The sequence below is a fragment of the Ammospiza nelsoni genome, chromosome 18 (genome assembly GCF_027579445.1).
Source record: "Ammospiza nelsoni isolate bAmmNel1 chromosome 18, bAmmNel1.pri, whole genome shotgun sequence".
Lineage (NCBI taxonomy): Eukaryota > Metazoa > Chordata > Aves > Passeriformes > Passerellidae > Ammospiza > Ammospiza nelsoni.
In genome coordinates this window covers 9,836,558-9,862,325 of record NC_080650.1, presented here as the reverse complement: position 1 = coordinate 9,862,325, position 25,768 = coordinate 9,836,558, and the positions used below count along the sequence as shown (strand labels likewise).

General features: G+C 58.1%; 5 protein-coding genes across 5 annotated transcripts in view; 4 read left to right on the top strand and 1 right to left on the bottom strand.

Moving 5' to 3' along the window:
- The first annotated feature begins 43 nt into the window (after positions 1-43).
- On the top strand, positions 44-6,407 carry VSIG10 (V-set and immunoglobulin domain containing 10). The gene is made up of 8 exons (XM_059485338.1): positions 44-206; positions 419-703; positions 3,367-3,648; positions 4,389-4,682; positions 4,763-4,873; positions 5,487-5,499; positions 5,612-5,772; positions 5,870-6,407. The coding sequence occupies exons 1-8, from the start codon at positions 122-124 to the stop codon at positions 5,935-5,937; spliced, it is 1,299 nt and encodes a 432-aa protein (XP_059341321.1). The 5' UTR covers positions 44-121; the 3' UTR covers positions 5,938-6,407.
- A 601-nt stretch (positions 6,408-7,008) lies between these two features.
- On the top strand, positions 7,009-9,133 carry CFAP73 (cilia and flagella associated protein 73). Its single transcript, XM_059485458.1, has 7 exons — positions 7,009-7,079; positions 7,531-7,681; positions 7,742-7,882; positions 7,948-8,148; positions 8,233-8,454; positions 8,720-8,878; positions 8,975-9,133. The coding sequence occupies exons 1-7, from the start codon at positions 7,021-7,023 to the stop codon at positions 9,068-9,070; spliced, it is 1,029 nt and encodes a 342-aa protein (XP_059341441.1). The 5' UTR covers positions 7,009-7,020; the 3' UTR covers positions 9,071-9,133.
- A 298-nt stretch (positions 9,134-9,431) lies between these two features.
- Positions 9,432-14,959, bottom strand: DDX54 (DEAD-box helicase 54). The gene is made up of 20 exons (XM_059485121.1): positions 14,919-14,959; positions 14,151-14,292; positions 13,994-14,064; positions 13,732-13,917; positions 13,594-13,643; positions 13,444-13,485; positions 13,116-13,211; positions 12,902-13,023; positions 12,680-12,741; positions 12,428-12,559; positions 11,996-12,206; positions 11,620-11,754; positions 11,183-11,404; positions 11,020-11,093; positions 10,738-10,935; positions 10,434-10,579; positions 10,248-10,361; positions 10,057-10,161; positions 9,800-9,903; positions 9,432-9,720 (listed from the first exon to the last, which is right to left on the bottom strand). Exons 1-20 carry the CDS (start codon positions 14,955-14,957, stop codon positions 9,497-9,499), a joined length of 2,475 nt encoding a protein of 824 aa, XP_059341104.1. The 5' UTR covers positions 14,958-14,959; the 3' UTR covers positions 9,432-9,496.
- An 81-nt stretch (positions 14,960-15,040) lies between these two features.
- RITA1 (RBPJ interacting and tubulin associated 1) lies at positions 15,041-18,233 on the top strand. The gene is made up of 3 exons (XM_059485435.1): positions 15,041-15,276; positions 15,400-15,833; positions 16,640-18,233. The coding sequence occupies exons 1-3, from the start codon at positions 15,041-15,043 to the stop codon at positions 16,795-16,797; spliced, it is 828 nt and encodes a 275-aa protein (XP_059341418.1). The 3' UTR covers positions 16,798-18,233.
- A 998-nt stretch (positions 18,234-19,231) lies between these two features.
- TPCN1 (two pore segment channel 1) overlaps positions 19,232-25,768 on the top strand; it is a 42,191-nt gene continuing 35,654 nt past the window's right edge. Inside the window, exons 1-2 of the mRNA XM_059485223.1 lie at positions 19,232-19,367; positions 19,549-20,120. Of these exons, the coding sequence (XP_059341206.1) occupies positions 20,009-20,120 (112 nt within the window). The 5' untranslated portion in view covers positions 19,232-19,367; positions 19,549-20,008. The remainder of the gene's footprint in view (positions 19,368-19,548; positions 20,121-25,768) is intronic.

Genomic DNA, 25,768 nt, shown 5'->3' with positions numbered 1-25,768 from the left:
TCACGGGGCTGGCGGGCGGGTCCCCCCGACCGGGCACGCCCGCCCTCCCTTCCCAGGCCTGTCCCCGGGGCGGCGGCAGGGCAGCACCGCCTCCGCGGGGCTCCGGCAGCGGCGCGCAGCCATGCAGCGGCTCGGCGGGATGCCGCCGGCGCGGCTCGTTCTCGCCCTTTGCTTCTGGAGGCTGGTGCCGCGCCGGGAGGCCGCAGGTAGCGCGGGCTGAGGGGAGGGGAGTAGGGAGCTGTGTCCCTTTTCCTGATCCTGCTGTGCGCTGGTGCTTTTTAGTCACCTCAGATGTCCCTCAGCAGTCCCGTAAGAAGCACCCCAGAGGGCTGACACAGAGCAGGTATCCAGGTCTTTGCTGCAGAAGGTGGCTTTGCCCATTCCCTCCATCCCTTACGCCGTCCCCTCTCTCTTGCAGGAACAGATGAAGTGGTTTTTGGGCAGGTGGGAGGAAACATCCTCCTCTTGTGCCGCAACGTGTCCAAGGAAGCCACCGAGGTGGTCTGGTTCCAAGGGGATCCGCAGTCCTTCCCGCCTCTCTTCTCCTCGAGGGTCTCCTTCCCCCCCGATGTCCGCTTCTCCCTGGTGGACAACAGCTCCCTGAGCATCTCCGAGCTGCGTGTGCAGGACGAGGGCAACTACACCTGCAGGGAAGTGCTGAACAAGACGGACCACGAGCACAGGGTGCAGCTCCTGGTGGCCAGTAAGTCATGCCCGAGTTGGGCTTCCTCCCCTCGGCCTCCCACGTCCCCAAATTCATCTGGCACTGGTGGAAAGATAATATTAGAAAGTGCAGACGGCTTTACGGTGCAGAATCTCTCTCACATCTGCTCACAAGCACGAAAATGTGAGTCCAAATGTTCTGTCACAGATCTAGCATGTGGAGGGGAAATGGCAGCTCTCAAGTCCTCGCTGTGTCTCTTCTTCATTGCTGGTGATAAATGAGTTTTTGGGCACATCTTCCATTCTCTGTATCTATTCCATGGGGACTTTTGCCTCTGAGTCTGGCTGACTCGAGTCTCCATAAACCTTGGGGTAGGGGCTGCTGCCTGCTGTCTGCTTTCCCTTGTTTGGGATAGATGTGCTGTGCCGTCCTTTTAGTGGGAGAACTCTTCCCAACTTAGAAGTCTTACATTGATGGAAGCACGAAATTCCTCAGGTTTATGTAGGAGCAGTGTCCTGGGAGCGTACCTGTTATCAACACATGCCAGTTCTATCAGCCCCTCCTCCCTTTTCCATGTCTATTTCATCCATTCATTCCCTTAGAAACGTTCAGAGCATAGGTGGAAGTCAGGCTGGAAAGCACTCCAATTAATCATTCCTGCTTTTGCCAGGGAGCCATTTTTTGCCCTGATGCCTCATGTATTCCATGGGAACAGTCCCCTCCAGATCTGGTGCTGCTCTTAGTGCCCTCAGGATTGAGAAGAGGGAAAATCTGCTGCTTTTTGGTGTTCTGTACTCCCTTGGCCCTTTCCTTTCTTGCTGCTCTTTCCACGTGTGTGACCTGTTTGCCTTGAGGGTGTTCCTTCGTTCTACCTGTGTGTAAACACTGCACCTGTTCTGTACAGGTTAACCTCTTGAAAGTTTACAGGAACAAAAATTTTCTTCCTGCAGCAAGGAATGTGCAGATGGGGGTGTGGAAAGGTTGAACCCCAGGCTGCTTCAGGGAGTGGATATGTAGGCACTGGGATGAGAAGCCCCAAATCTGGAGCACTGGGGCAGAACATCTGGGAGCATCACATATTTATGTGGTGCCAAGTGTTGGTGCTGCACTCTGAACTTCATTAATTAGTCTGGAATTAATTGTATCGCTAATGTCTGAGTACAACAAAGGTGGGTGATGTGGGCGTAGCCTTTGATAGGTGAGGAGAAGATTTCTGGAGATGCTTTAGCTCAGCAGCAGAATCAGTAAAAGTTAGAAGTTTAACCTCTGACCTGTATCAGAGCCCCGTTTTTTTACAACCCCTGTTGGTAGAACATCTTATCCTGGCCTGGAGCAAATTTTGGACTTGGCACTGCTGTGGAAAAGCCTCCCAGGACATGTAGAGGTTTTGTGTGGGAATAACCAGCTGACAGCCCATCCCATGGGTGGTACCAAAATGTTCTCTTTTTGTTGGAAACTGCACTTTGACAACCCCACAAGCAGTAAACATTCTAGTGACAGGACAAAGGTGCAGCCCTGCCTTGGGCTGTGGTTCTGTGTTTGTTTTGGATGGGAAGCACCTGTGAAGGAGACGTGCAGTTCCGCACCTCCAGGGATTCCTTGGCACATCTGTGTGTGGGTTGATGCAAGAGCTGTTGGCTCTCCTGGGGGTCAAACCACAACAGCTCCTTTTTGCTGGTGTTGTGTGAGGTTGGGAGGGTGGAGATTTTTATTTGGTTTGTTAATGTTGTGGGAGCACATTTCTTTAGACAGAGTTGTGCTGGGAGAGGCTGGGAGTTCAGGATGTAAAGCTGATGGCTTCAGGGGGCTGTTCTGAGCTCAGCACAGTCCAGTCCAGCTCTGGCTGGACATCCTGGAGGGGCTGTGTCCACCTGGACATCCTGGAGGGGCTGTGCTCCATTGATGTGGGGCAGTTTCTGCTGGTTCAGGCTGACAGGTGCCCTGTTAACCACAGCCAGGGTTTGGGGTCAGTTTGATCCTCCCCAGAAGTGGGACACAGGGAGTGTTGCAGAGAACTTTCTTGCCAGAGTTGGGTGGTTTCAAAGATCACCTGAGGTGTGTGTACAGTTCCTGCAGAGACCAGCCCCAGGAAGGTGTGTTCTTGCAGCCCACATGAGGGTTTGCCATGATGTTTTTTTAATTAATTCAAGTAATTTCAAAGTCTTCTGAATAAATGCTCCCCAAAATAAGCCTCAGACATCCCTCTGACACCTCTGGTGTGTGGGGCTTGTTTTGGTTGGATCTCTTGGTGGGGTCTTGTTCAGCTCTGCATTGGGCACAGTGTGTTAATGCTGCCTGGATCAGAGTCCAGAATCCCTGTGGCTGTTAAATCAGCACGTGTGTGTGTGGATCTGTGTGTGCACGGAGCAGCTGGGAGAGAGCCACAAGTGTGCCTTGCTCTCAAGCGGTGACTCAGTGGTAGCTGTGCCATGAGCACCAGGGCAGTGGGATTCCGTTTTCCTGCTGTGTTTATCTCACTTCCATTGGACAAAGCTGTGGCAATAATTTTTTCCCTCCCTCAAGGCCTGGCTGTGGGGACTGTCACAGCCCCTCTTGGTCCCTGCTGGTTGTCACTTACAGCTGTGCACACCTGGGGCTGTGGGATGCAGGTCAGGGAGCAGGAAAGATTTTCCAAGAGGAATGATGACAAATGAATTGCAGCCCTGCAAGTGTTTCTGACCACGTGCTGTCCTTGCTGATAGATCCACCACAGGCATCCCCAAAGTGCTGGGCTGAGAGCTCCTCGTCAGGGCAGATGCTGCAGCTGTTCTGCAGCTGGCCTGGAGGGTACCCCCACCCCACCCTGCACTGGAGAGAAGAGGGGCAGGACTTGGAGAACTCCAGCTGGGTCATCAGCTCCACCAGCTCCTCAGACACCCACGTGGAGACCCTCAACAGCTCCCACCTCGCCCACAGGAAAGTCTTCACATGTGTGGGCAGCCACGTGGTGAAGCAGGAGCAGCCTGCCTGCACTGTGGAGATAAGTGAGTGCTTTTGCTGCCTCATTAACTGTAATGAAGCTGGTGAACGGGGGCTGGTGGGTACCCTGGGCATTCCCTGCTCTCCAGAGCACTGAGGAAATGAAGGCGGGAGGTGGCATGGCAGGGCACAAATGCAGCAGGAGGCACAGGTGTCCATCATGGCAGAGGTGTAGCTGAGCTGTGTTTTGGACCCATCTTCAGGGGCCAACAAATTTCACCCCAGCAGTGTTTTCACCTGTGGAAAGCTCCCACACACCTGTGTGACAGTGAGAGGTGATTTGGGGGCTGTGGGCAGCTTGAGATGAGATTTGGCAAGGGTGGGTTTAAGAGCTGTGTGTGCCTTCCAGGCATCTGAGTGGCTGATGAAAATCTGGGCTGTGATTATCTTCCAAGGGTTGTCAAGGCTTCACAAGAGCTCTGCTGTTCCCAAGGGAAATAATCCCTGGGCTGCTCTTCTCCTCTCTGCCACCTACCTGCTGGCTGCCCGCAGACCATTTTTCCCTGGGGATGTGCAGACAGGTGTCAGAAGGGACTGAGCTCATGAAAGCTGCTCAGGTCACCCCTGGGGAGGCTCCTGAGTGAGCCAAATGCCAAACCCATAGTGCTCAACTCCCAGACTCCTGCCTGCCTCCCTTCTGTTAATGATTATTAATCAGCCAGAAGCTTGATTGCTCGTTATGTTAATTGCCTCCATTCCCTCCTTGACTCTTGTTTTTGTTTCCTTTTGCCCCGGGGCTGTTCAGAACTCCCTTCCCTGGAGTCTGAGCCCCCTCAGACCTGCTTTGTGGGTGACAACGTGACCCTGACGTGCCGGGTGACCGAGAGCACGCCGGCATCTCGGCTCAGCTGGCTCAGGGACATCTCCCAGCCCCAGCAGGAGATCCAGCCTGGGGGGAGGTTCCTCATTGCCCAGGAGGGCAACGTGTCCAGGCTCACCATCCAGAACTGCTCCCAGGCCACCGATGGGGGCTGCTACGTCTGCAAGGCCCAGAACCCCGTGGGGCTCAGGGAGCTCTTCGTGTGCCTCACGGTGAAACGTGAGTGGGGCTGTGCCAGGAGGGCCTGGGGGTGCTGCACACCTGGGAATTCCTCATCCATCTGTGTCCCCTCTCTGCAGAGCCGGTGAACATTGTTGGGGTCGTGGGTGCTGTGGTGGTGCTGTCCCTCCTGACTGTTCTCACCGTCACTGGGGTTGTGTTGTACTACAATCCCCTCCTGTGCCTCAGAGGTAGGGGTTGGTTCCTCCTTCCTGGGGCTCTATCCCTGACCTGCTTGTCCCTCCCTGCATGCTGGAGTCAGTCAGGGTTGCCTGTGCCACATCTGGGCAGGTCACCTCCACATCAGTGCCTCTGCTTGGGGCTGCCAGTGGCCATCTGGGGGAGGCACAGGGTTGGCAGGGGTTGTCCAGTCAATAAAACCAGTGGCACTCCCAGTGCTGTGGTAATCACATATCTTCTGAACAGAGAGAGACATAATTCTCTCCCAGGATTTTCCTGGGAATCTGTGAGAGAGCTCAGAGAAAACAATTCTTATCTTAATCTCTGCAGTGGTTGTGCACGTGTGGAATGTGTTATGGGGATTGTTTACCAAAGTGTGATTCCTTAATTGGACTTTGGTGATGGTGTTTTAATTCATTGATCAATTAGTTCCATGCGTTTGTATCAGACTGTCTGGCAAGGCTGATGGGTTTTTCATTAGTATGGCATAGTGTGGTAAGAATAAAGCATTGATCAGCCTTCTGCAATCACAGAGTCAATGCTCATGATTCCCCATGCAGGGGCACACTGCTGCCATACAGAGGGGCAGTTTCTAATGTTGTCTCTCTTTTCTCTCCCATTCAGGTGCTGCATTCAGGTGAGTTGACTTTCCTCAGCCCAGTTCCTTGTGGCATCACTGCTCAGCCTTCCTGTAGGTCAGGGAACAGGCTCTCCTCAGCCTTTCATCCAGCTTGCTCTGCTGTTCCCAGGAATGCAGACTCAGGGGATGTCCTAGTGCTGGTGGACTCTGAAGATGATGAGGAGGGGAAGGGGTCTGAGGAGACCCTGAGCAGCTGCACCGAGCACGAGGCCATGGCGCTGGTCAGTGGGAGCAGGGCCCAGGCTGCTCACCTGAACCACCTCACAGAAGGTGAGGAGCCCCTGCTCCCTGCTGAGCAGCTGCCAGGGAGGGAGGAATTCTTGCTGGCTGTTGTAGCTGAGATGCTGCTGCTCTGTGCCCTGTGTAGGTGATGATGATGAGCTCCACAGTGGGGTCTCTGCACAGGATGTGAGAGAAGAGACACGAGGCTCATAGCTCCTATCCCTCCTTGAGGAAGCACACGGAGCTCCAGCTGGAATCCAGCATCAAGCAGGCCCTCACTGTGTGTGGCTGAGCACAGCCTGTCAGTGTCCTGTCCCAGGACACTTCAGGCACCTCTCTCTCCACCTGCCACTTCCACAGTTTCACTCCATCCTTCTCCAGCCTTGTTTCTGCATTTCTTCTGTCTTCCATTTTCCTCTTTGTCTTGGGTGTTCCTAAAACAAGGTGGCACCCAGCACAGGCAGAGCATGGGAACACTCCCTCACTTCAATGCCTGTGACAGACTTGAATTCCCATATGGGATTCTGGCTCAGTCCCCCTGAGCAGCTCTGGGATGGACAAAGTCACCACGGGGCCACAGCGGTCCTGGGGCAAGGGAAGAAACAAGGGCTGTGTGGGCAGGACATGGCTGACACTGACCCTGGGAAGGCTGAATTGTTTTTATTATAAATATTTTTCCCCTATTCCTTCTGCAGTGTTGCTCTGTGTCCAAGTCAGGAGTTAATCTCTTCCTTGTGTGTGTGCAGGGTAACGGGGACATGAGCACACATATGGGGGGACAAAGGGGACCTGACAGCTTACAGGGGATCTGATGGCCCATGCAGAAGGGAAGCTCTCCTGGGACATGCAGAGAGAGGCAGGGTCTGTGCTGTGGGTGAAACTGGGGGGTCTGAGCCATCCCTGGGTTGTCAGAACAGTGTGAGCTGGAGCAGGCTGAGGGTGGGCCGGGGACTGTGCTTAGGGTCTGGCTGTGCACAGTGGTCTCTGGAGGGCCATGGAGCCTCAACAGAGGGTTCTGAGGGGCTGGAGTGGGGTCTGAGGGCTGGAGGGAACAGAGTGTGGGTGGAAGGATGGGATGGTTTGAGAGTGGGAGCCCCGCAGCAAGCAGCCCTGGTGCATTCCCTGTGCCCCGCACCGCGCCCTCGCAGCGGCGCTCGGAGCCGAGCCAGGAAAATCCCCGGGAGCCGCGGGAGCCTCTGGCTGCCCCTGGCAACTCTGTTGTGCTGCCAACGCCTCCTCGGCTGTCCCGATCCCAGCTCCTCCACAGGCCCCGGGCGAGGAGGAGGCACCGCCGAGATGGAGCCGGAGCTGGAGGAGCGGGTGCGAGAGGCGTTGCGGGACAAGCTGCGGCTGCTGTGAGTGACACCCCTGTGCCCTCCCGTGACAGGTGACCCAAGGGCTGGCACCAGGCCAGCGTGTCCTGTATGCCCCATGATCTCAGTTTGTGTTCCTATCTCCGGGTGCCACTGCCAGGATGGCTGTCAGGGAGGAGAGGACACTGCAGCCATGGGCTGGGGGCAGGCAGGGGGATTCACGGGTTCTAACAAGAAAGCTGAGGTTGTGATGTGACCTGTCCTTCCCTGGGGAGCAAATTGAACAAAGATGGAACCAGCTCCATCTCGCTGGTGCTGGGGAACTCCAAGCAGGGGAGGCTGAAGTGGGAGGGGTGGGCAAGAGCGTGAATGCAGGCAGGGCTCAGCCTGAGTGGTCCTGACCCCCGGGTGAGCGGGCCAGGCACAGCGGCGGCCCCTGGCAGCCCTGCCCGTGGCACGGTGGCAGATGCCCTGCCCAGCTCTCCTTCCGCAGCCCGGCCGAGCTGCACGCAGCCCGTGGCAGGACGGGGACAGCGCGGGGCCCCGCCACGCTCCCTCCATCCACCCGTGTGCTGCTGAAGAGGCGGGAGGTGGCGGAGGCGGAGCGGGAGCTGCAGAACGAGCGGCAGGTGAGGGCGCTGCGGGTGTGCCTGGGGACAAGGGGCTGGCAGGGGTGTCCCCAGCTCCCCTCGGGTGCCCACAAGCCTGGGCGATGCTCCAGGCCCCCTGTCATCCCGCAGGAGTTCCAGCAGCGGATGCAGCGCCTGGCGCAGCGCCGGCAGCAGCTGGCCCGGAGGCGAGAGCAGCACCGCGACGCCGTGCTCAGATTCGAGTCCTTCCTCAAGGTACCGGGCCGGGGCCGGGGCAGGGCCGGCCGGAGGGTCCCCGCTGACCCCGTGCCCCGGTGCAGGCGGCGGCGGCCCGGCGGGAGCGGGAGCTGCGGAGGGCGGACGAGCAGCGGGCGCGGGCGGCGGCGGAACGGGCGGAGAGCGCCCGGCTGCGGCGGGAGCTGGAGCGGCTGCGGCGGCACCGGGAGCGCCTGGCCCGGCGCCTGCGGAGCCTCCGGCCCTTCGGGGACTACCTGCGGGACGTGCTGGCCGCGATGGGCCAGGTGAGCTCCTGCCGTGCCATCCTGCGTGTCCCCAAGCCCTTGGAGGGGTCATCCCTGCGGCCTCAGCCGCCTCCCACTGCCCAGTTCCAGGACGTGCCGGCCATGCTGGTGCATTTGGGGGTGCTGGCGGAGGTGCGGGCAGCCCTGGCACGGGAGGCAGAAGCCGGGCAGGAGCAGCTGGCCCAGGGCAGGGCACAGCTCCAGCGGTACCGTCAGGAGAGCAGCACCCAGCTCCTGGGCACCTGGAACGAGCTGGCACGGCTCCACACACGCCTGGAGGCTGCCCAGCGGGATGTGCGCCAGTGGGTAAGGGGGATGTGGGGTGCCCAGGGACCCCCAGGGAGAGGGGCAGCAGTACAGACCCCAGGTGTGCTGCACAAGGAGATGCCCAGTGTGGTGGAGGTGCCAAGTTGGGCTGCACCCTTCTGAGCTGAGGATCCCCACTTGCCCAAAAAGCAGCAGCTCTGCATGGGGGGGGGATACACAGCCAGGACTCCTGGGTTACCCAGGCCTGGCCTGGGGGGCACAGAAGGACACAGGGCAGTGACCAGGGGCTCACTCTGTCCCCCAGGAGTCCTGCTGGACCCACATCCAGAGCACAGCCACCCAGAAGACCCTGCTGCTGGGGCAGATCAAGCTGGCTGTGCTGAACCTCTTCCAGCAAACCACAGCACAGCTCAGAATCCTCACAGACAGAGCCCAGGAGGACACAAAGGCCCAGTTGGACACGGTCAGCACAACCCTCCCCCCGGGGCAGTGGGGCTGGGGACTCACAGGGGCACTTACACCCCAGGATGGCTGTGGCACCAGTCTCTCATCTCCACAGGTGCTGCTCTGCGTGAAGGCTCTGTCTGACATCTGTGCCACCAGCACACACCCACAGCAGCACAGGAGTGTCAGGCTGCTTCAGGGTCACAAATAGCCCCTGGGGACTATCTGCCTGCTCCTGGGGCTGGAGAGAGGCTGCCAGGGCCAGCATGGAGCCACAGGACCCCTCTGTATGCAGGCAATTCCCGCAAGTCTGGAAACCCATGTCAAGAGGCAACATGGACAGCAGTGGCACAGTCACACTGGGGTGGCACCACACCCAGGCAGGGCCAGGGCACTCCTGAGGTTCCCTCCTGCACAGAGCACCCCAGGCAGGAGGACGAGGAGGAGAGAGCTGCTGAAGGTGCTTCACATTAAAATACACCCAGCTGTGCAGCACAGCACCTGCTTCTTCTTGCGTCTCTAGGGAAAGAATCACCCCAAGCACGCCGCTTGGAGCAAGGACAGACAGAAGCTGGGATGCAAAACCAACCAATATTTACTGTCCCTTGCCCAGCTCCCACCCCAGGCACCGTGTGTCCTACATCCTCTTCCTGAGCTTGCCCTTCCTGGCGGGGCCGGCGCGGCGGCCGAAGGCCATGAGCCGCAGCTCCTGCACGCGCTGCCGCCCGCGCGCCCGCAGCCGCTTCAGGCCCCCGCTCTGCAGGAAGCGCTGCTTGGCCGCCTTCTTGCGCCGCTTCAGGATCTGCTGCTTGTTCCTCAGCTCCGAGCGCACCCTGCCCTGCGCCGGGGACTGCGTGGGGCCTGCAGGGGGACAGGGCTGTGCTCAGAGCCAGGCTGAGGGGAACAGGGCAGGGCTCTGCTGCTTGCTTTGGGTACTCACCCTGCCCACGCCTGTGCTTCCCTCTGAACTGCTCCCTGCTGCGTGGCCCTTCCTCATCCTCGTCCCGCTCGTCAACCTTGTACTTCTGCTTCCACTTCTCATAGCTGGGACGGGCGCGTTAAGGGAACATGTGGGGACTCCTCGCTTGACCCCACTGTTCTCCCTCCCCTGGCAGGGGATGGAGCCCTGACACACAGGTGCAGCCCTGCTCCCGCAGTGCCCAGCCCAGGCAGGCAGCAGTGCCCATGGCAGGATACAGGTTGTTCTTGTAGGAGCTGCTGATGTAGCGCCCGCTCTCCGTCCGCACCTTCTTCTTGTCCTCCTGGCCCGTCTGCCCCACAAACCGCTTCTTCTTGCGGTCCCTGCGAGGGACAGAGGGGTGGTGGGACCGAGCAGTGCCACCCCCAGCACTGATTCCCCCTCCAGGCAATGGGCAAAGCCCACTCACCACTTGAGCAGCTGCTTGTTCTTGTTGAGGTTGTGGTTCTCGTCGCCCATGAGATCCAGCACGGCCCCGGCCGCCTGCTGCTCGAAGGCGCTGCCCTCGCCGCCCACGCTCAGCCTGCCAAGGGGGGTGATGAGAGCAGCCCCCACACAGGCTGGGGGCACAGCAGCAGGAGCCCCCCAGACTTACCCCCGCTCACTCTCAAAGTCCTTGGGCCGGTAGGGGATGTAGAAGTCCTCAGCCTGCTGTGCCAGCTGCTGTGGCTTTTTCTTGGGACCATCTTCTCCTCCTCGGCCCCGTTTTCGTTTCTGGCCCCCCACATTGGAGAACACGTCCTGTATGGGGACAGTGGAGGGTTCAGGAGCCATGTCCCCCCAACATCCCCACAAGTCTCTGCACCAGCCCCCAAACCCCAGCACGATCTGGGCCCTGGTGCTGCCAGCACCGGGCCAAGGCAGCTCTGCAGCAGTTCCTGCATACGTGACCCAATTACCTGGAGGTCTTCCTGCTCTCCTTCCCCATCCTGGGGCTCAGGAGGGGCTGGGCACATCCCCTGCCCTTTAAGTGCTGCTGCCCGCTTCTCCTGCTGCCCACGCTGGAACTTCTCAATCAGGGCATGGTCATGGCGCCGCTTCGATCGCATCACGGTGCTGGCCGGTGTCCGGGACGTGGCGTTGATCTCAAAGATGGTCTGTGCCCAGGGCAGGAGCATCATTCCCAGTGAGCCACAAGGGCATCCCATCCCATCCCATCCCATCCCACTGTCTCAACTCACCGCCTTGGACTTGTAGCTCTTAATGCTATCCACCAACTTCAGCCTTTGCAGCTCGGTGTCCTCGAAGCGAGCTCCTGGGGCAGTCAGGCAGGGACAGGGGCACAGATCAGTTTCATGGGGAGGGCAATGGGGTCCCCTCCCTCAGCATCCCCCCGGCACTCACTGAAGAGGGGGTGCATGCCCAGCTGGGACACATCCAGGTCCTTGGCCCTCTTGATGGACTCGGGCGAGGGGCCGGGCCGGGAGCGCAGGTACTGCTTGTGGGCGTTGTCGGCGACGCGGCGGAGGCTGCGCAGCTCCAGAGAGCTCTCGTGGTCCGTCAGCAGCAGGCATTCCTCATCATCCACCAGGCTCTGGGGCACACGGCCCAGGACATCACCAGCATCTGCAGCCCAGGGCACAGCGTGTCACCTCCCAGCACCCAGCCTGTATTTATCAGAGCAGAGCTGCCAGCTCCAGGGAGCTCGGCACTGTTCAATCAGCAACCCCCACACACAGGGTGTATCACAGCCCCCAACACCCCATTTTCACTACCACAAGACCACAACCTCCAGCAGTGGCCAAGGGGAACACCCCAGTGGCCACACAGCCACCCCTCACCTGCAGGCATCTCCTGGGCCCCGGCGAGGACGAGCGGGCGCCCCAGGAAGAGGTGGAGGTCAAACACGTAGGGCATCTCGTCAGGAGCCACCAGCGAGTAGGCAGTGCCACTGCGGCCAGCCCGGGCCACACGACCTGGCACGGGCAAGAGGAGGATGGGAAACCATGCTCAGCCTGGCCCCACCCAGGTAAGGGATCCCTGGTGTCCCTGGCAGTCTACACATGTGACATTTACCACGGGGGCATGGCTGGCAAGGGACAAGGGGAAACTCTACAAGGAAGGTACCAAGAACCCTCACAGTCCAGCTGGGACATCACTGCTTTGTCCCCAGTCTGTCCCTCAATGCCACAACACAGTGAGGGCACTGGCACCCACCGACACGGTGCAGGAACAGCTTGCCCTTGGCAGGGAAGCTGAAGTTGATGACATTGTCCAGCATGGGGATGTCCAGCCCCCGGGCAGCCACGTCGGTGACCAGCAGCACTGGGCACTTGCCCTGGGAGAACTTGGCAATGTTGATCTTGCGGGCGGTCTGGTCCAGAGAGCTGTAGATGTGGGTGCAGCGGATGCCCTGTGCTGTCAGCAGCTGGGAAGGGGAGAAAAGAATGGATGGATGTGCCCTCAGCAGACAGGGCCAGAGACTCCAGAGTGGCCACCTGGACCTCCAAATCCCACTGATGTGCTCCCTCCTCTCTCTGAGGGGTGAACGGATGCAGCACCTCCATGATCACATATTCTGGGATTTTTCCTTTAACCCAGTGAAAGCTCACTGCAGACCCCATATGGGCACCCCCAAATGCCACTCACCTCCCTCAGATACTCCGTGTGGTGCTTGGTGGCCACGAAGACGACGGTCTGGTCCTGGGGTTTCACCACGCTGCGGAGCAGGTGGAGCAGCACGGCCGGTTTGTCGTCCCCACGCACGTGGAAGAACACCAGCTGCAGCACGAGGGCAGCGCTCAGCCCGTGCCACCAGTGCCACCCTCGTCCCCTCCTCAGGAACAGGGGGATTGCAGGGGGTAGGGGGCACAAAGCCCCTCTTGAACTCCCCCATCTCACCTTGAGCTGCTCGCTCAGCTTGGACTCCACGTCCAGGCGGATCAGCATGGGCTCAGTGAGGCCTGTGGTGACACACAGGACATGGGTCACCCAGGGCTGTCCTGCTGGGGACACCCACTTGGCCAGCATTAACCCAGCTGGGTTTTCCCAGTGCTGGGCTCAGCCTGGCTGTGGGGCTGTGCCAGGTCCCTGTCCCCAGTGCCACCTGGCCCAGGTCCTCACCAGCCCGGGCAAACTCGACGAGCAGCTTGGGCAGCGTGGCGGAGAACAGCACGGTCTGGTGGCAGTCAGGGAGCCGGGCAATGATCTCCTGCAGCTGCTCAGCAAAGCCCATCTCAAAGAGCCTGCAGGGAGGGGATATGGGACATGGCAGGTGCCTCCCTGGGCTTCTCATCCCTGTGGGGACACTGCCAGCCCTGGGGACAGCCCTGCTGACCTGTCTGCCTCGTCGAACACCACGTACTCCACGGTGTGCAGCTTCAGCTTCATCTCCACTGCCACGTGCACCAGGCGCCCAGGGGTGGCTATGATTCTGTGGGGACAGAGGGGGTGACAGGACCAGGCCGAGGGGGAGACAGTGTCCCCACACCATTCTGGGAGCAAGTCCCAAATTCACCCAAAGATGACACAACAGAGACCCTGTTGTCCCACAGGAGTTGCTCCAAGGGAACACGAGGAATGCCCATCAGGCACACCAGTGATGTCCCCAGGTGGCTGGTGGCCATTTCCCCACTGGGTCCCCTCCCTGTGCCCCAATCACTCACATGTCAGGGTTCTCATGCAGGGCAGCAAACTGGTCCTCCATCCTGTGAAAGAGGGGAGAGGCTGGGGTGGCACTGGACAGCTCAGCCCCTCACCAGGTTTTGGGGAGGCTCAGGGAAGCAGGGATTGGAGGGGACATGGGGACATCTTACTTGTCTCCTCCCAGGATCAGGGCTGTCTTCAAGCCGGTGAACTTGCCCAGCTGCAGGGTGAGCAATAAACATATTGGTGGGATGCAGAACCAAACCCATTGTCCCCATTTTTCCCACTCACCCCCGTGTCCCCTGTACCTCCTTGGTGAACTTGAGGGTCTGCAGGGCCAGCTCCCGGGTGGGTGAGAGGATGAGGGCGCGCGGCCCGGCCTGGCTGGGCGCCTTCAGCCGCTCGAACATGGGGATGAGGAAACAGGCCGTCTTCCCACTGCCCGTGCGGGCCATGGCCACCACATCCCGGCCACGCAGGATGGCAGGGATGGTCTGTGGGACACCACCGTCACTGTCACTGTCCTACTGCCACCCCCTGGGGCAGGGACCCACCGCTGCCCAGGCTCACCTTCCTCTGGATGGGCGTGGGCACCTTGTAGCCCTTCTTCATGATGCCCTTGAAGACAGGGTAGCTGAGGCCTGGGGGAACAGGGACAAGTGAGGGGGCATGGGCAGGAGGGGACAGTCCCTGTCCCAGGGACAGCTGTCCCCTGCCTCACACGCACCCATGGACTGGAAGCCCCCAGATTTCTTCTTCTTCTGGTTCTGGGCCCGCACCATGGCCTGAGTGTCCAGCTCAGCATCAGCGTCGGCGCCATCGTCCTCCTCGGCGGCCGTAGGGAAGGCGGGCAGTGGGGCCGCAGGGGCCTGGGGACAGTGGGGGACATGGCTGTGGTGAAGGGTCAGGTCACTGCAGCTCTGCATTGCTGGTGTGACAGGCAGGGCCACCAGTGCTGGTGACTGGGGGTACTGGGAACATTGGCACTGGGGACCCGGGTACTGGGGACACTGGTACTGGGACAGTGGCACTGGAGACCCGGGTACTGGGGACACTGGTACTGGGACAGTGGCACTGGACATGGATATTGGGACACGGGTACTGGGGACACTGGCTCTGGGACATGGGTATTGGGACACTGGCACTAGGACATGGGTACTGGGACACGGGTGCTAGGACACTGGCACTGGGGACATGGGTACTGGGACACGGGTGCTGGGGACTCAGGTACTGGGACACGGCTACTCAGGACACCGGCATTGGGACACTGATCGTGGGGACATTGGTCGTGGGAACACGCATACCAGGAATACGGGCACAGGGGACATTGGCACTAAGGACACCAGTACTGTGGACACGGGCACATGGACACCGGGGCCGCAATACCGGGCGCAGGGACACGCCTCGCTCGGGCCCGGCCCGCCCCGTTCCCACCCCGCTCCCGTTCCGTCCCCGTCCCCGTCCCGTCCATTCCCGTCCCATTCCCGCCCGGTACCGGCGCCTGGCGTGGCTGGCGGCGGTTGCGCGGCGCCATGTCGGTCCCGGCGGCGGATCCACGTGTCGGGGCGGGGGCGGAAGGGGCCGGGCCCGGTCCGAGCCCGCCCCGGGGCCGCGGCCATGCGGGCGGCAGGTCCGGCCCCAGCCCCGGTCCCGGCCGGTGGTGGCTCGGCTGCCGCTGCCGCCCGCCCTCCGCGGGGTCCCCGGGGCCGCCGCCGGGTGCGGCCGTCCTTCGTGGACGAGTCGCTGTTCGGCCGGCCCGCGGGGGCCCGCCCGCCGCCGCCCGCCTTCCCGCCGCCCTGGGCGGCTCCGGCGGCTCCCTCAGCGCGCGGCGCCCGGCCCGGCAGCCAGTGCAGGTGAGCCGCGCCGCGGGGCGCTCCCTGCGCTGCCCCGTGTCGGTGCCCTGCGGAGCCCCTCGAGTCCCCCTCTGCTTTCCCCGCTGTAACCAGCCCGTGTTTCTCCGCTTGTCGCCCTGCAAGGTCCCGAAGCCACGCTCCGTCCTTCTGTGACGAGTCCCTGTTCGGTGCCAAGCCGCAGGGCGCTGCCTGGGCCGCTCCGCGGATGAGGAAGGAGGATGTAGCCAAGCTCCACTCGCTGCTCTGGAGCCCCCCGCCCGCCCCGCAGAGCCAGCCCGGCCTGTCCCCACACAGCCGGGGCGCTCCCCTGCGGGCCGTCCATCCCCCGGCCACGTCCGAGCCCGGCCCCCGGGAGAAGCTGTGTGCCTGGAGACATCCCGGGAGCGATGCTTGCCCCAAGGGCTGGGCTGCTCCTGGCAGAGCACGCTCTCAGTCTGTCAGCCGGCTGAGCACCCCCCCGGACAGGATTCACCTTCCTTCCAGTCTCAGCACAGAAAGTTGGAGGAACCAGAGCGCTCCAACAACCCCTGCAGCCCCCCGGGGCCCGCGGGTGAGGGGTCGGTCCAACAGCGTGTCCGGATCTCCGGTGCCCAGGAATGCCAAGGGAGCAGGCGGTTGCTCAGCCAGACCCCCCTGGAAGTGATGCCAAGTGTCCCTCTGGATGTACACACAGTCTTAATCCACCTGAGGCCTCCCTGAGGCCAAGCCCTTGAGGACCCTGGGCTTTTCCATGGCTGGAAACGAAGGATGGGGCTGCTCCATGCTGGAAGCCAAGCCAGGAGCCAGAGGTGACCACAGTGCTGGGAGCAGTGACCTCCTGGTTCAGGGCACACCCCATGGCACCAGAGCAGGAGAGCCTTGGTGGGAGCAGCACCCTGTGATGTGCAGGGGTGTCAGAGGAGGTTCCTGCTGTCTGGGAAATCCAGTGGGAGGTTGGAGCAGCAGGGAACAGGAGTGTCCCCAAGTGCAGTGCAAGGCCTGTCCAGGCACAGGGACATTGTGGGGACAGGCAGGGGCTGTGCAGCTCCCAGGACAGGGGGTGCTGCTGGGGTGGGGTCCCAGGTGAGTCTGGCTGGGGCAGTTGGGGTCTGAGGGCCCTGACAGGGACCTTTGCTGAGAGGAGTCCTGCTCCATCCCACCTGTGCTCGTCCCTGCAGGAATGCAGGGCATCCCCCTAGTCTGACCTGTCCAAGGTGGTGGAAACCCCTAGGAATAGAGGCTACACAGCCTCTCTTCCCACTGCTCCACTGTCCTCAGGGTGGAAATTCTCCCTTTATCCAGTCACAGCATTTCTAGTTTGATTTTGTGTCTGTTCCTGAGCACAAACCTTGGCCCAGCCCTCACGGCCGCCTCCTCTTTGCAGGTATTGAGAGGCTGCTGAGGCCCTCCCAAAGGTTCCCTTCTCCAGGAAATGAGCTCCATTCCCTCTGCCTCCATGCACAGGACGTGCCTTGGTGTCTCCCTGCTGTCCTTGCTTTGTGCCACCAGCACCTTATGGACTCCTCTGACAAAGCAGCATGAGCACAGAGGTGAGGAAAGCACTGCCCTGGTCCCAGGCTGGATGGGATTTGTGACACACAAGGACCTGCCCAGGGATTTTGGCAGCTCATGGTGATGAGGAGGTGCTGAGTAGATCCATAACTGTGTGCCTGGGGGTTGTGAGGTGTCACCGAGTGCTCCGAGACAAATCTGGGATCTGTGGGATGCTGCTGAGGGACCTGGGCACCTCCAAAGCTCCTCCACTTCCTTTGCTGAGGTGGGAAAAGCAGCTCTGTGTGGATAGAAGTGGATAAAGGACATGGGGTGGGTGAGTGGGGTTTGCAGCCACTGCTCCCTGGGCAGGGAGGCTGCGCTGAGGAGCTGCTGGGGTTAATGGGAGTTTGGTAGCTCCCATGCCGAGGGAAACACATTCACCCAAGGACACACCAAGCCAGGTTAAGAGCATCATTCTGTCCCAGAAATGATTTTATTGCACCTTGAGCAGCAGCAGGATCAGGTCTTGACCCACTCCAGCAGGTGGAGCTGGAGCCAGCCAGGAGCCTGCACTGCGGGGAATTCCTGCTCATTTCTGGGCCTGACAGGAAGCAAGAATAACCTGACATTATTAAAACCTGAGAAGGTGAGTGAGGATCCTTGTGATTCACTCCAAGCTCTCAGACCTCTCCCTGTGCTTCCCACTGAGGCAATCCAGCAGCTCTTCTCCAGCTTGGGTAAAATTGGAGGGACAAGAAACAACTGTGGCCTTCTCAGAGGAGGGGTTGGCAGTGCTGGTGTCCATCCCAGCCTGGTCAGCTGTGTTTGGGATGTGGGCACACTGATGTGAAGGCTGCAGGTTTCACTGGGCTGGGAGAGAGCCCAGATGTGGTTTGGACACTAGATGGAGACAAGAGGGTTGAGGATTGACACAGGAGCAGGAATGCTGTTCCAGCAGCAGGTGGGAGATCCAGAGAGGCGAGTCCTCAGCAAACTGGGGGAACTGCCCTGGAGTCCAAGCAGCAGTGTGGTCCAGTGTGATCTTGGAGAGCTGGTGTCCTTGAAAGAGGAAGCCTCTTAAAATAAGGAGAGATTTAATCTGAAAATCAAGTAAGCAGTGGCCTGTGTGGCCAAGATTGGCCACTTTACCCCCACTGCTGTGCTCAGGGTCTAAGGAATCAGTGGGGGAAACTAGAGCCCATCTCATCAGCCACATTTCCCTGTCCCACACTGGGCCAGGTTGTCACCAAGGCCTTCCAGGAGATCAGAACTGGCACTTCTTGCTATTTACACATGAGGATGTTGTTTAAGTATAAATGTGTTTGCATTTTGTTCCATGATTTTCACTTACATTGGTGCTTTACTGTTGCCTTGTCCTCTTGTTCTGCCAGGTCTGTGCAGCTCAGCATGAGACCAAAAGCTGCTCTGTTACTGCTGGAGCTGATGCTCACGTGGAATAAAAACCACATTAAATCTGAATGAAATGAGGTGGGGGAAGTGTTCAGTTGTTTCCTCCCTGCAGATCCAGCCTGGTGCTCAGCTCAGGCCAGAGTTGTTGATACAGAGGCCAAACCAGGCTGGGGATCCTCCCTGCTGCTGCTCTCGTTTTTTGCCAGCTCAGCACTGACACAAATCTCACTCTCCACCTTTGACACCACCCTGCCTTGTTGCTTATTGGGATTTGAAGCTGTGTTGCTGCAGGCCTGCTTTACACTGACACCAGCAGAGCACTGGGCTGGAGCAGGACCCTCCAAAAGCAGCAGAGCTGACCCTGGCAGGGTTCGTGTCCTGCAGGACCTGTGGAGAGCCAGCGCTGCTGGATGCCCCTCACGGCCCCGCACTGTGCCAGGGCACGGCTGGGCTGCACTCGGGCCCGACCCATTCCTACCGCCCGCGGGGCCTGCGCACAGCGAGGGCCCGTCTCCGTTCTTCCCGTCTCCGTGCGGCCCGGGGGGAAGCGGCTGTCCCGGGCCCGGGGGGGAAGCGGCTGTCCCGGGCCCGGGGGGGAAGCGGCTGTCCCGGGCCCGGGGGGAAGCGGCTGTCCCGGGCCCGGGGGGGAAGCGGCTGTCCCGGGCCCGGGGGGGAAGCGGCTGTCCCGGCCCGGGGGGGAAGCGGCTGTCCCGGGCCCGCTCCCCGAGCCGCTCCCGCCCGCGTTCCGCCGTTGCCCAGTGACCGCTCCTCTCCTCCCTGACTTGGGGCGGGGCCTCGGCGCAGCCAATGGCAGCCCCCGCTTCACTCCCCCAGAGCCCACTCCCGCCACCTCAGACCAATCAGCACCCGCGTCTGTTTTGAGGGACAGCGCTTCTATCCAATGGCGAGGCGAGGTGCGTGAGGCGGGGAGTGGAGGCGGTGTTAGCGCGGATCCTCGGGCAGGGGGTGGGGGCAGGCTGTGTGCGCGGATTGGCGGGAGCCATGAGGTCCCGCCCTTATGGGCGGGGCCCGTGCTGTAGCAGCCAATGGAAGGCGAGGGGCGGGGCGCGGAAGAGCCGCGTCGCTGCGGGCGCCGGTTCGGAGGGGCCGGGCCGGACCGGGCCGGGGGGTGCGGGGGTCCCGGGCCGGGCGGTCCCGGGGGGTTTGGAGGGTCCGGAGAGTCCCGAGGCCTCGGGCAAGGAAGGCTGGTGAGGAGCGGGTTCACCCAGGGCTGGGAGGAGGGCGCGGGGAGGGCGCCGGGCCGGGCCTCCCCATCGCGGTGACAGCGGCGTGCCGCTGTCCCTCTGGCCGGACAGGGACGGCGGCTCTGATCTGTCCCCGTGGCGCCGTCCTGGGCCTGCCTCATCTTCCTTTTCCATCACCTTTTAGAGCGATCCGTGACCTTGTGGCATCGCGCAATTCGCAAAAGCGCTCCGGGAACTTGATGTGCGCGGACTGCGGGCGGCCCGGGGCGCTGCGGGGCACGGACGGAGCCATGTGTGCCCGGGACCCCTAGCGCCATGCCGGCCCTGCTCCCGGAGCCGCGGCACCTGCAGCTCGCCCAGGAGCGCTTCGTGCTGAGAGTCCGCTGAGAGGGCCGTGCCCCGGCCGGGAGGGACAGCCCCGGCCCCGCCGTGTGAGCTGAGCCCGCACGGACCCACTGAGCCCTCACAGCCTCACTTGAGGCCGCAGTGCCCCGCCGAGCCCGCTGTCCGGCGCTGTCCGGAGATGGGTGCGCACAGCGCGGTGTCCCGGTGCCCCGCAGGCCGCCCCAGGCTCGGGCCGGCCCGGCAGAGCTGCTGACAGCCGCGCCGCCCCAGAGAGCTGCGGAGAGCCCCGGAGGGACGGCATGGCGGTGAGCATGGACGATGATGTGCCGCTCATCCTCACGCTGGACGACAGCGGGAGCAGCGCCTCAGCCCCTCTGGATGAGCCGGACCGCGAGGAGCTGCCCAACGAAAGTAAGAGCGCTTTGGCGCTGCCCGCACGGCGCTTGTCGCGGAGGGGTGGCCGCTGTTCCCCTGGGACCGGCAGAGCTGGGCTCGGTGTCGGGGCTGCCCGGTAACAGCGGGTCCGGCTGCCGCTTGTCCTGCTTGTTTTATTGCTCACAGCTCCCTGTGACACCACGGGAGCCGCTCGGGTCTTACCAGTGCTTTTTCTATCACACAGTTTTGTGGTTTCCCCCATGACCTTAAGCCCTTTCCTGCGCGCTGTCCTTCCCTTGGCACCGTCCCACTGCACTTATCGCATGTCTTTTCCTAGCACCATAAACATCTGCGCTTTGTAAGGCTTGTTTTGTCTGTTTCTAGTTTACGTCCTGATTTTTACGAGAAGGGAAGTGTTGATAAATCCCTTCTATGTCTTTGTTGTGTTCTTATCAAAGAATCTGGAGTACTTTTAGACAATATGTGCTGTTCAGTGGGGCATAGCCAGCCTGTGAGCACTGGCAGGGGGAAACAGCAGCCACCATCCCTCAGAAGCTTTGCTTTTCTCCTTTGTGCCTTCATTAAAGCCCTCACCCTGCAGCAGGCTGGACGTGGCCAGCAGATGTGTCTGAGTGTGTTCACACAGTTTCTGGTTGGTGTTACCCCTCGTGGATGGATCTGTGCAGTTTTGTCCAGCACATCCCCGTGACTTCCCATTGCAGGTGCACACACACAGGTCTTGTGATCCAGCCCTTGCTGCCACAGGCTGAACTTTTGGAACAAATGCTTTATTTCCTGGCCAGGGATCCCTTTTTTTTACATTAAACCTCTGTGCCATATTGCCTCTGAGATTTAATACCTCAAGCATTCCTTATGGCTTCTCAACCCAGGAATTAATTTTGGATAATCAAGATTCTTCCTCCTCCCCTCCTCCTCCTCTGCCACCCCACAATACAGATCCCTGAATAAATTGCCCATTTGACTTTCTTTGAGCTCTGTTTTATCCTTGCTTCATCCCATCTGTTTGTCTTTTAAAGTTTAGCCCTCTATTTTAAGTTAAATGGAAGAGAGATTTCTTCCTCCATCCACGGGTGTATTTATAGGATTCCTTGTGACTAATTTTAATCACTCTTCCCTCTTTTCTTTGCCTCGCCTCCCATCCCTTCAAAGAAGAAGTTGTGTGAGGCTTAACAATTGCTTGAAGCCAGCATGACTGTGTTAAAGCAGAGGCATGAGAATGAATGTATTAATAAATAAAGTTCTCCACATTGAAATACAGGGAAGTTCTTTAGGGACCAATTTTGTGCTTCTTATAGGATCGCTGTGTGGTTTTTGAGAACTCATTTCCTGGCATCCTTCAAATGAAATGGCTCTTATTTGTGTGTTTTAATCACTGTTAAAGTTGGATTTGCTGCAGAAATATAAAGCTTATGCTCTGGAAGCAATGGGGGATGATACAGAACCTTCTGAAGTCAGGGTGGGATGAGGGATTAGGAGGGGAAAGTTGGCATCAACAACTTGAAAGGCACCTTTATCTCTGGGAAGCGGGAAGCTTAAATCAGGGAGGGAGCCCACTGACAGCAGCACTGGCAAAAGGAAGCTTGTTTAAAAACCAGCAGTGCAGCCCAGCTTTTGCTCTTTGCCTGCACAGAAAATCTGCTGTGAAATGCAGCAAAGTTGTGTCTCGTGGAGGCTCTGAGGAGTCAAATGTGTCCCCTCTGCTCTGCCTCCCCTTGGCTGCTGAGGGCTGAAATGGCATTAACAGAACTGTGGGATGTCACCTTTTCAGCCAGAAGCTTTTATTTTCCAGGGGAAAAGTGTGAGAAGTGCTTCAAAGGGGAGAGAGGCTGCCAGGGTGAAGGTGAGGACACGGGGACAGGGAAGGTCAGGAGGCTCTTCCCTTCTGTCTTTGCCTAAACTCTCATAATTGAATATTCAGAATTTGGAGGAGCATCTCCCTCATTACTGTGCCTGGCCATCATCAACTCCAGGGGTTTCAATGGCAGGTTAAACACAAAACTGTCACTGAGCTGTGTCCCCACAACAGGCAGTGAAGGACCCCCCATCCTCTTCCAGGTGACACCTGGGGAAAGACACGGTGGCTGTAGCTGCCCCTTGTTCAATCACATGTTTGAGGCTGCTGATAATTAAATCTCACCCTTGCTTTGTGTTCGTGTGTGCACAAACCCCTCTGAATTGCAGTCCATTCTCCAGCCTGTCACAACCATGTCACTGAGTGCTGTGTGCCTCTGGGCTTCAGTGGATCAGCTCTTGTGGTTTTAAGGAACTTCTTGTGCTTTTAAATTAAAAAAAAAAAAAAAAAATCTATCCATGGACTGGTTTTGTTCCAGTAAGGTCTTTGGATAAATGAATTTGTAGTTGTGGATACTTGGTGTTGATTGCCTGGAACTGGAGACAAGTTTCTGGGTTGAAATAAGTAAAAACAGGGTTTTCTGAAAGCAAGCCTGTAGCAGATGTGAAAAGAAAGGACTGAAGTGAATTCCTTTCCAGACTTTACAGGAGAGTCCTCTCCTGGGTAAGTGGGTGTCTTGGGGTTAGAATAAAAGAGAGCTAAAGGAGGAAAATTGTGTGGAAAATTGCATTCTTAAAGAAAATGTCCAGCTGCAAAAATTAATCTCCCAAATCCTCCAGCTCTTAAGCATTTAATGAGAGAAAATACTTGCATGGGGAGGAATATTAAACTCTGCCTTGCTTGGCTTGTGCTGGGATACTGGATTTCCAGGGAGCTCCCATCTGCAGCCACCACAAAGGGTCAGAATCCTGCAAAGTCGACAGGAATTCAGACCACATCCAGAAAAATGTGCTCCCCGTGGTGCTGATGGTTTTCTGACTGGGCTGGGTAATTTTTCTTTGCAGCTCCAGCAGCTGAAGGAGACAGGGAGAAGCTCTTGCATCACCTGGATGCACAGTAATGAATGTGAGCTGCCCTTCCCCAGCTCTTCTTATCTGAGCATCTCACACAAACCCCAATTGAGCTCCCCAGCCCCTGCCTGAGGGCAGTGACTAACAGGAGACTAAATTTCTATAGAAGGCAAGAAGGGAGATGTGAACCTGGCTTGGCCTTTCCCAAAATCCTGTCCTGAGAGTGATGAGAAGCTGCCAGGGTTTAGTGATTTCCCATCCCTCCTGAACTCCTGGGAAATGTTTGAACAGAGCTCTCAAAACACCTCCTAAGTGCAGTGTCTGTTTCCATCCACAAAGGCAGCCTGGATAGCCTTGAAACTCCAGGACAGTGTCTCTCCTTGAGCTGATGGGAGCTATAAACACGAAATGAGTGCACATTGATTTATCCTGTATTAGATCAAGTACAAGATCCTCCTTTGCCTCCTGCATGGAAATTGCTGGAGCCTCAAGTAGAGTTGCAGTGTGTTCAGAGCAGAAAGTACAGCTCAGAGTGTTGTACATGGAACAATGGGGTATTGTCTGTTTTCTCACACAATGGGTGATGGCAGGGGGAAAGAAGTCATCTTTCAACTCTGGGTTTTTTACAAGAAAGCAACTGCATCTGCTCTTGAGGTAAAAATCTAATTATTAGGGAGGTGGGGGAGCAACTGCAACAGCCAAGAGTGATGTTTTCTAGAAGGATTGTTGGAAAATGGGAACTTGTGACTACTTTGAGTGAGGTGCAATCTCACTTTCTGCTGCCTGAAAAGTGAATTGTCAGGAAAGCCAGAGCCAGCCTGGCCTATTGGGCAGGTGAGTTATTTGGGAAGGTGAATACATGCCTGGCACTGCTGGGGACGAGCAGGTGGCCCAAGGTGTGTGAAGAAAATGAGATTTCTCAGTTGGTGAGGTTGGAGGGGCTGCCCTGGAGTGCTGGATGAGGAAAGCCCAGGGTGTTGGCAGAACAGTGTGTGCTGGAAGGGGCCCTCTGCCCTTGCCTTGGGACAGTTCCCTGGTGGGATGTGGGAAGGGGCTCTCAGCAAAGCTGTTCCTTTTGTAACTGGCTGCTGGACACTCAGGGGTGGTTCTGAACACAGAGTCTAATTACAGCATTACAGGATGTTGTAGACACCAAACTTGTCTTTAAAAAAATCCTTTACTAAGCCCCAGCTAGACACCTAGGATTTGGAGCAGTTAATATTCTTTTTGAGGCAGGTGAATTACCTGGATTTTGATGTGTTTGGTAGCCAATGCAACCTGAAGTGACAGAAATCTCCTCTGTGTTGGATCTGGCTCCTGAACACGTTTGTGTTGGCAGTGAGAGGGTTAAACCTGTCCATGTATTCCACAGCTTCATCCCATCTGGTCATGGCATCATCTCAGAGAATCCTGGAATGGTTTGGGTTGGAGTGGCCTCAAAACTCATCCTGTTCCACCATCATGCCATGGGTGAGGTTTCCAGGTGTAAAACAATTCCTGAAGGGCTGAGGAAGCAGAGAACAAACACCTGAAACACATTTCCCACCTCTGGGAAATGCTGCAACCACACAAACCCTTGGGACCTGTGCTGCTTGTGGAGGCATTGTGGCTTTGCTGCCTTTGGAGGGAAAGAGGCATTTCAGGAAGATTTAATAAATCCTGCAGGATCTGTAGGTTTTGATCCTTGTGTGGAAGCAAGGGTTGTTCCAGAGGGGCTGAGGCACTGGGTCAGAAATGCTGCAGCTAATTAAGGTGAAGGAATGAAGGGGATGAGGGAACAAGCTTGCTTTGGACCTGGCAGATCCCAAGATTTCTGACAGCCAGGCTCTTAAACAGCCTTTTGGATTATCTGGTGCCTTTCTTGGATGCTGTGCAGGATATTTCCTCACGTCATGGCCCCTGGTTCTACCAATTTGCCTTTAATTAGTTCCAGCAGCAGCAGCAGTGCTTCTGCTGCTGCCTTTAGAGGTGAAACATGGCCAGAGCACAGGACTGGGGGCTCATTTTGGGGAGCAGCTCCTCCTTGCACCTAGGGTGAGTCAGGCAATGCCACTGTGGGTCACAATCTCACCTGGGAAGTGCTGATTGCACCTGGTGCAGGAGTGGACAGGCAGGCTTCATTCCTTTGTTAGGAGGAGGTGCTGTTTTGCATTGCTGTGCATGATTCATTTTTCTTAATATGCACCTGCTTAAAATTTATAGAGAGTGGAATTTTTTCCAAAGCACGAGTGGTGGTTTTGTGGTGGATTGTTGGTTCTGCCTCTGAAAGTCTCATTTCTCTGACCTAACAGCCTTGCATTCTGCAACTTCTGCCAGGGCTCCTCTAATCCTTTCCTGGCCTAGATGACTTAAAATGAATGTTTTAAGCAAGCAAAGCGAAGCAAAAACTGCCTCTGAGATGAGTGAGGGGTGAAAATCTTGGAAAGGGAAACGAACACCCAAAACATAAGGAGATTATTGTTTTCTCCTTCAGTACAATTCGTTTCCCTGGGTGATGAGCTCTGTAAGCTCAGAGGAAGGAGGGAAATGCTGCTTTTTTAGAAGATATTTGGGATCTTTTGCTATGATATTAGAAATAATGAAAAATATTTCTGCTCTGAACCTTCCTCTGGGATCTCACTTGTCCTGAGAACTCAGGTTTTAAGGCAGGGCTGTGCTTAAACACTTGTGTAGAGCTGGTGCCTTTCTTTGATGAGAAAGAGCCCTGTGTTGTGCAAAGCTCAGCAGCATTTGTGTGGAGACATTCTCACCGTGGCTCTGTGGTGCCTGCAGGGGAAGAGCCCCAAGCACAGTGAAGCACC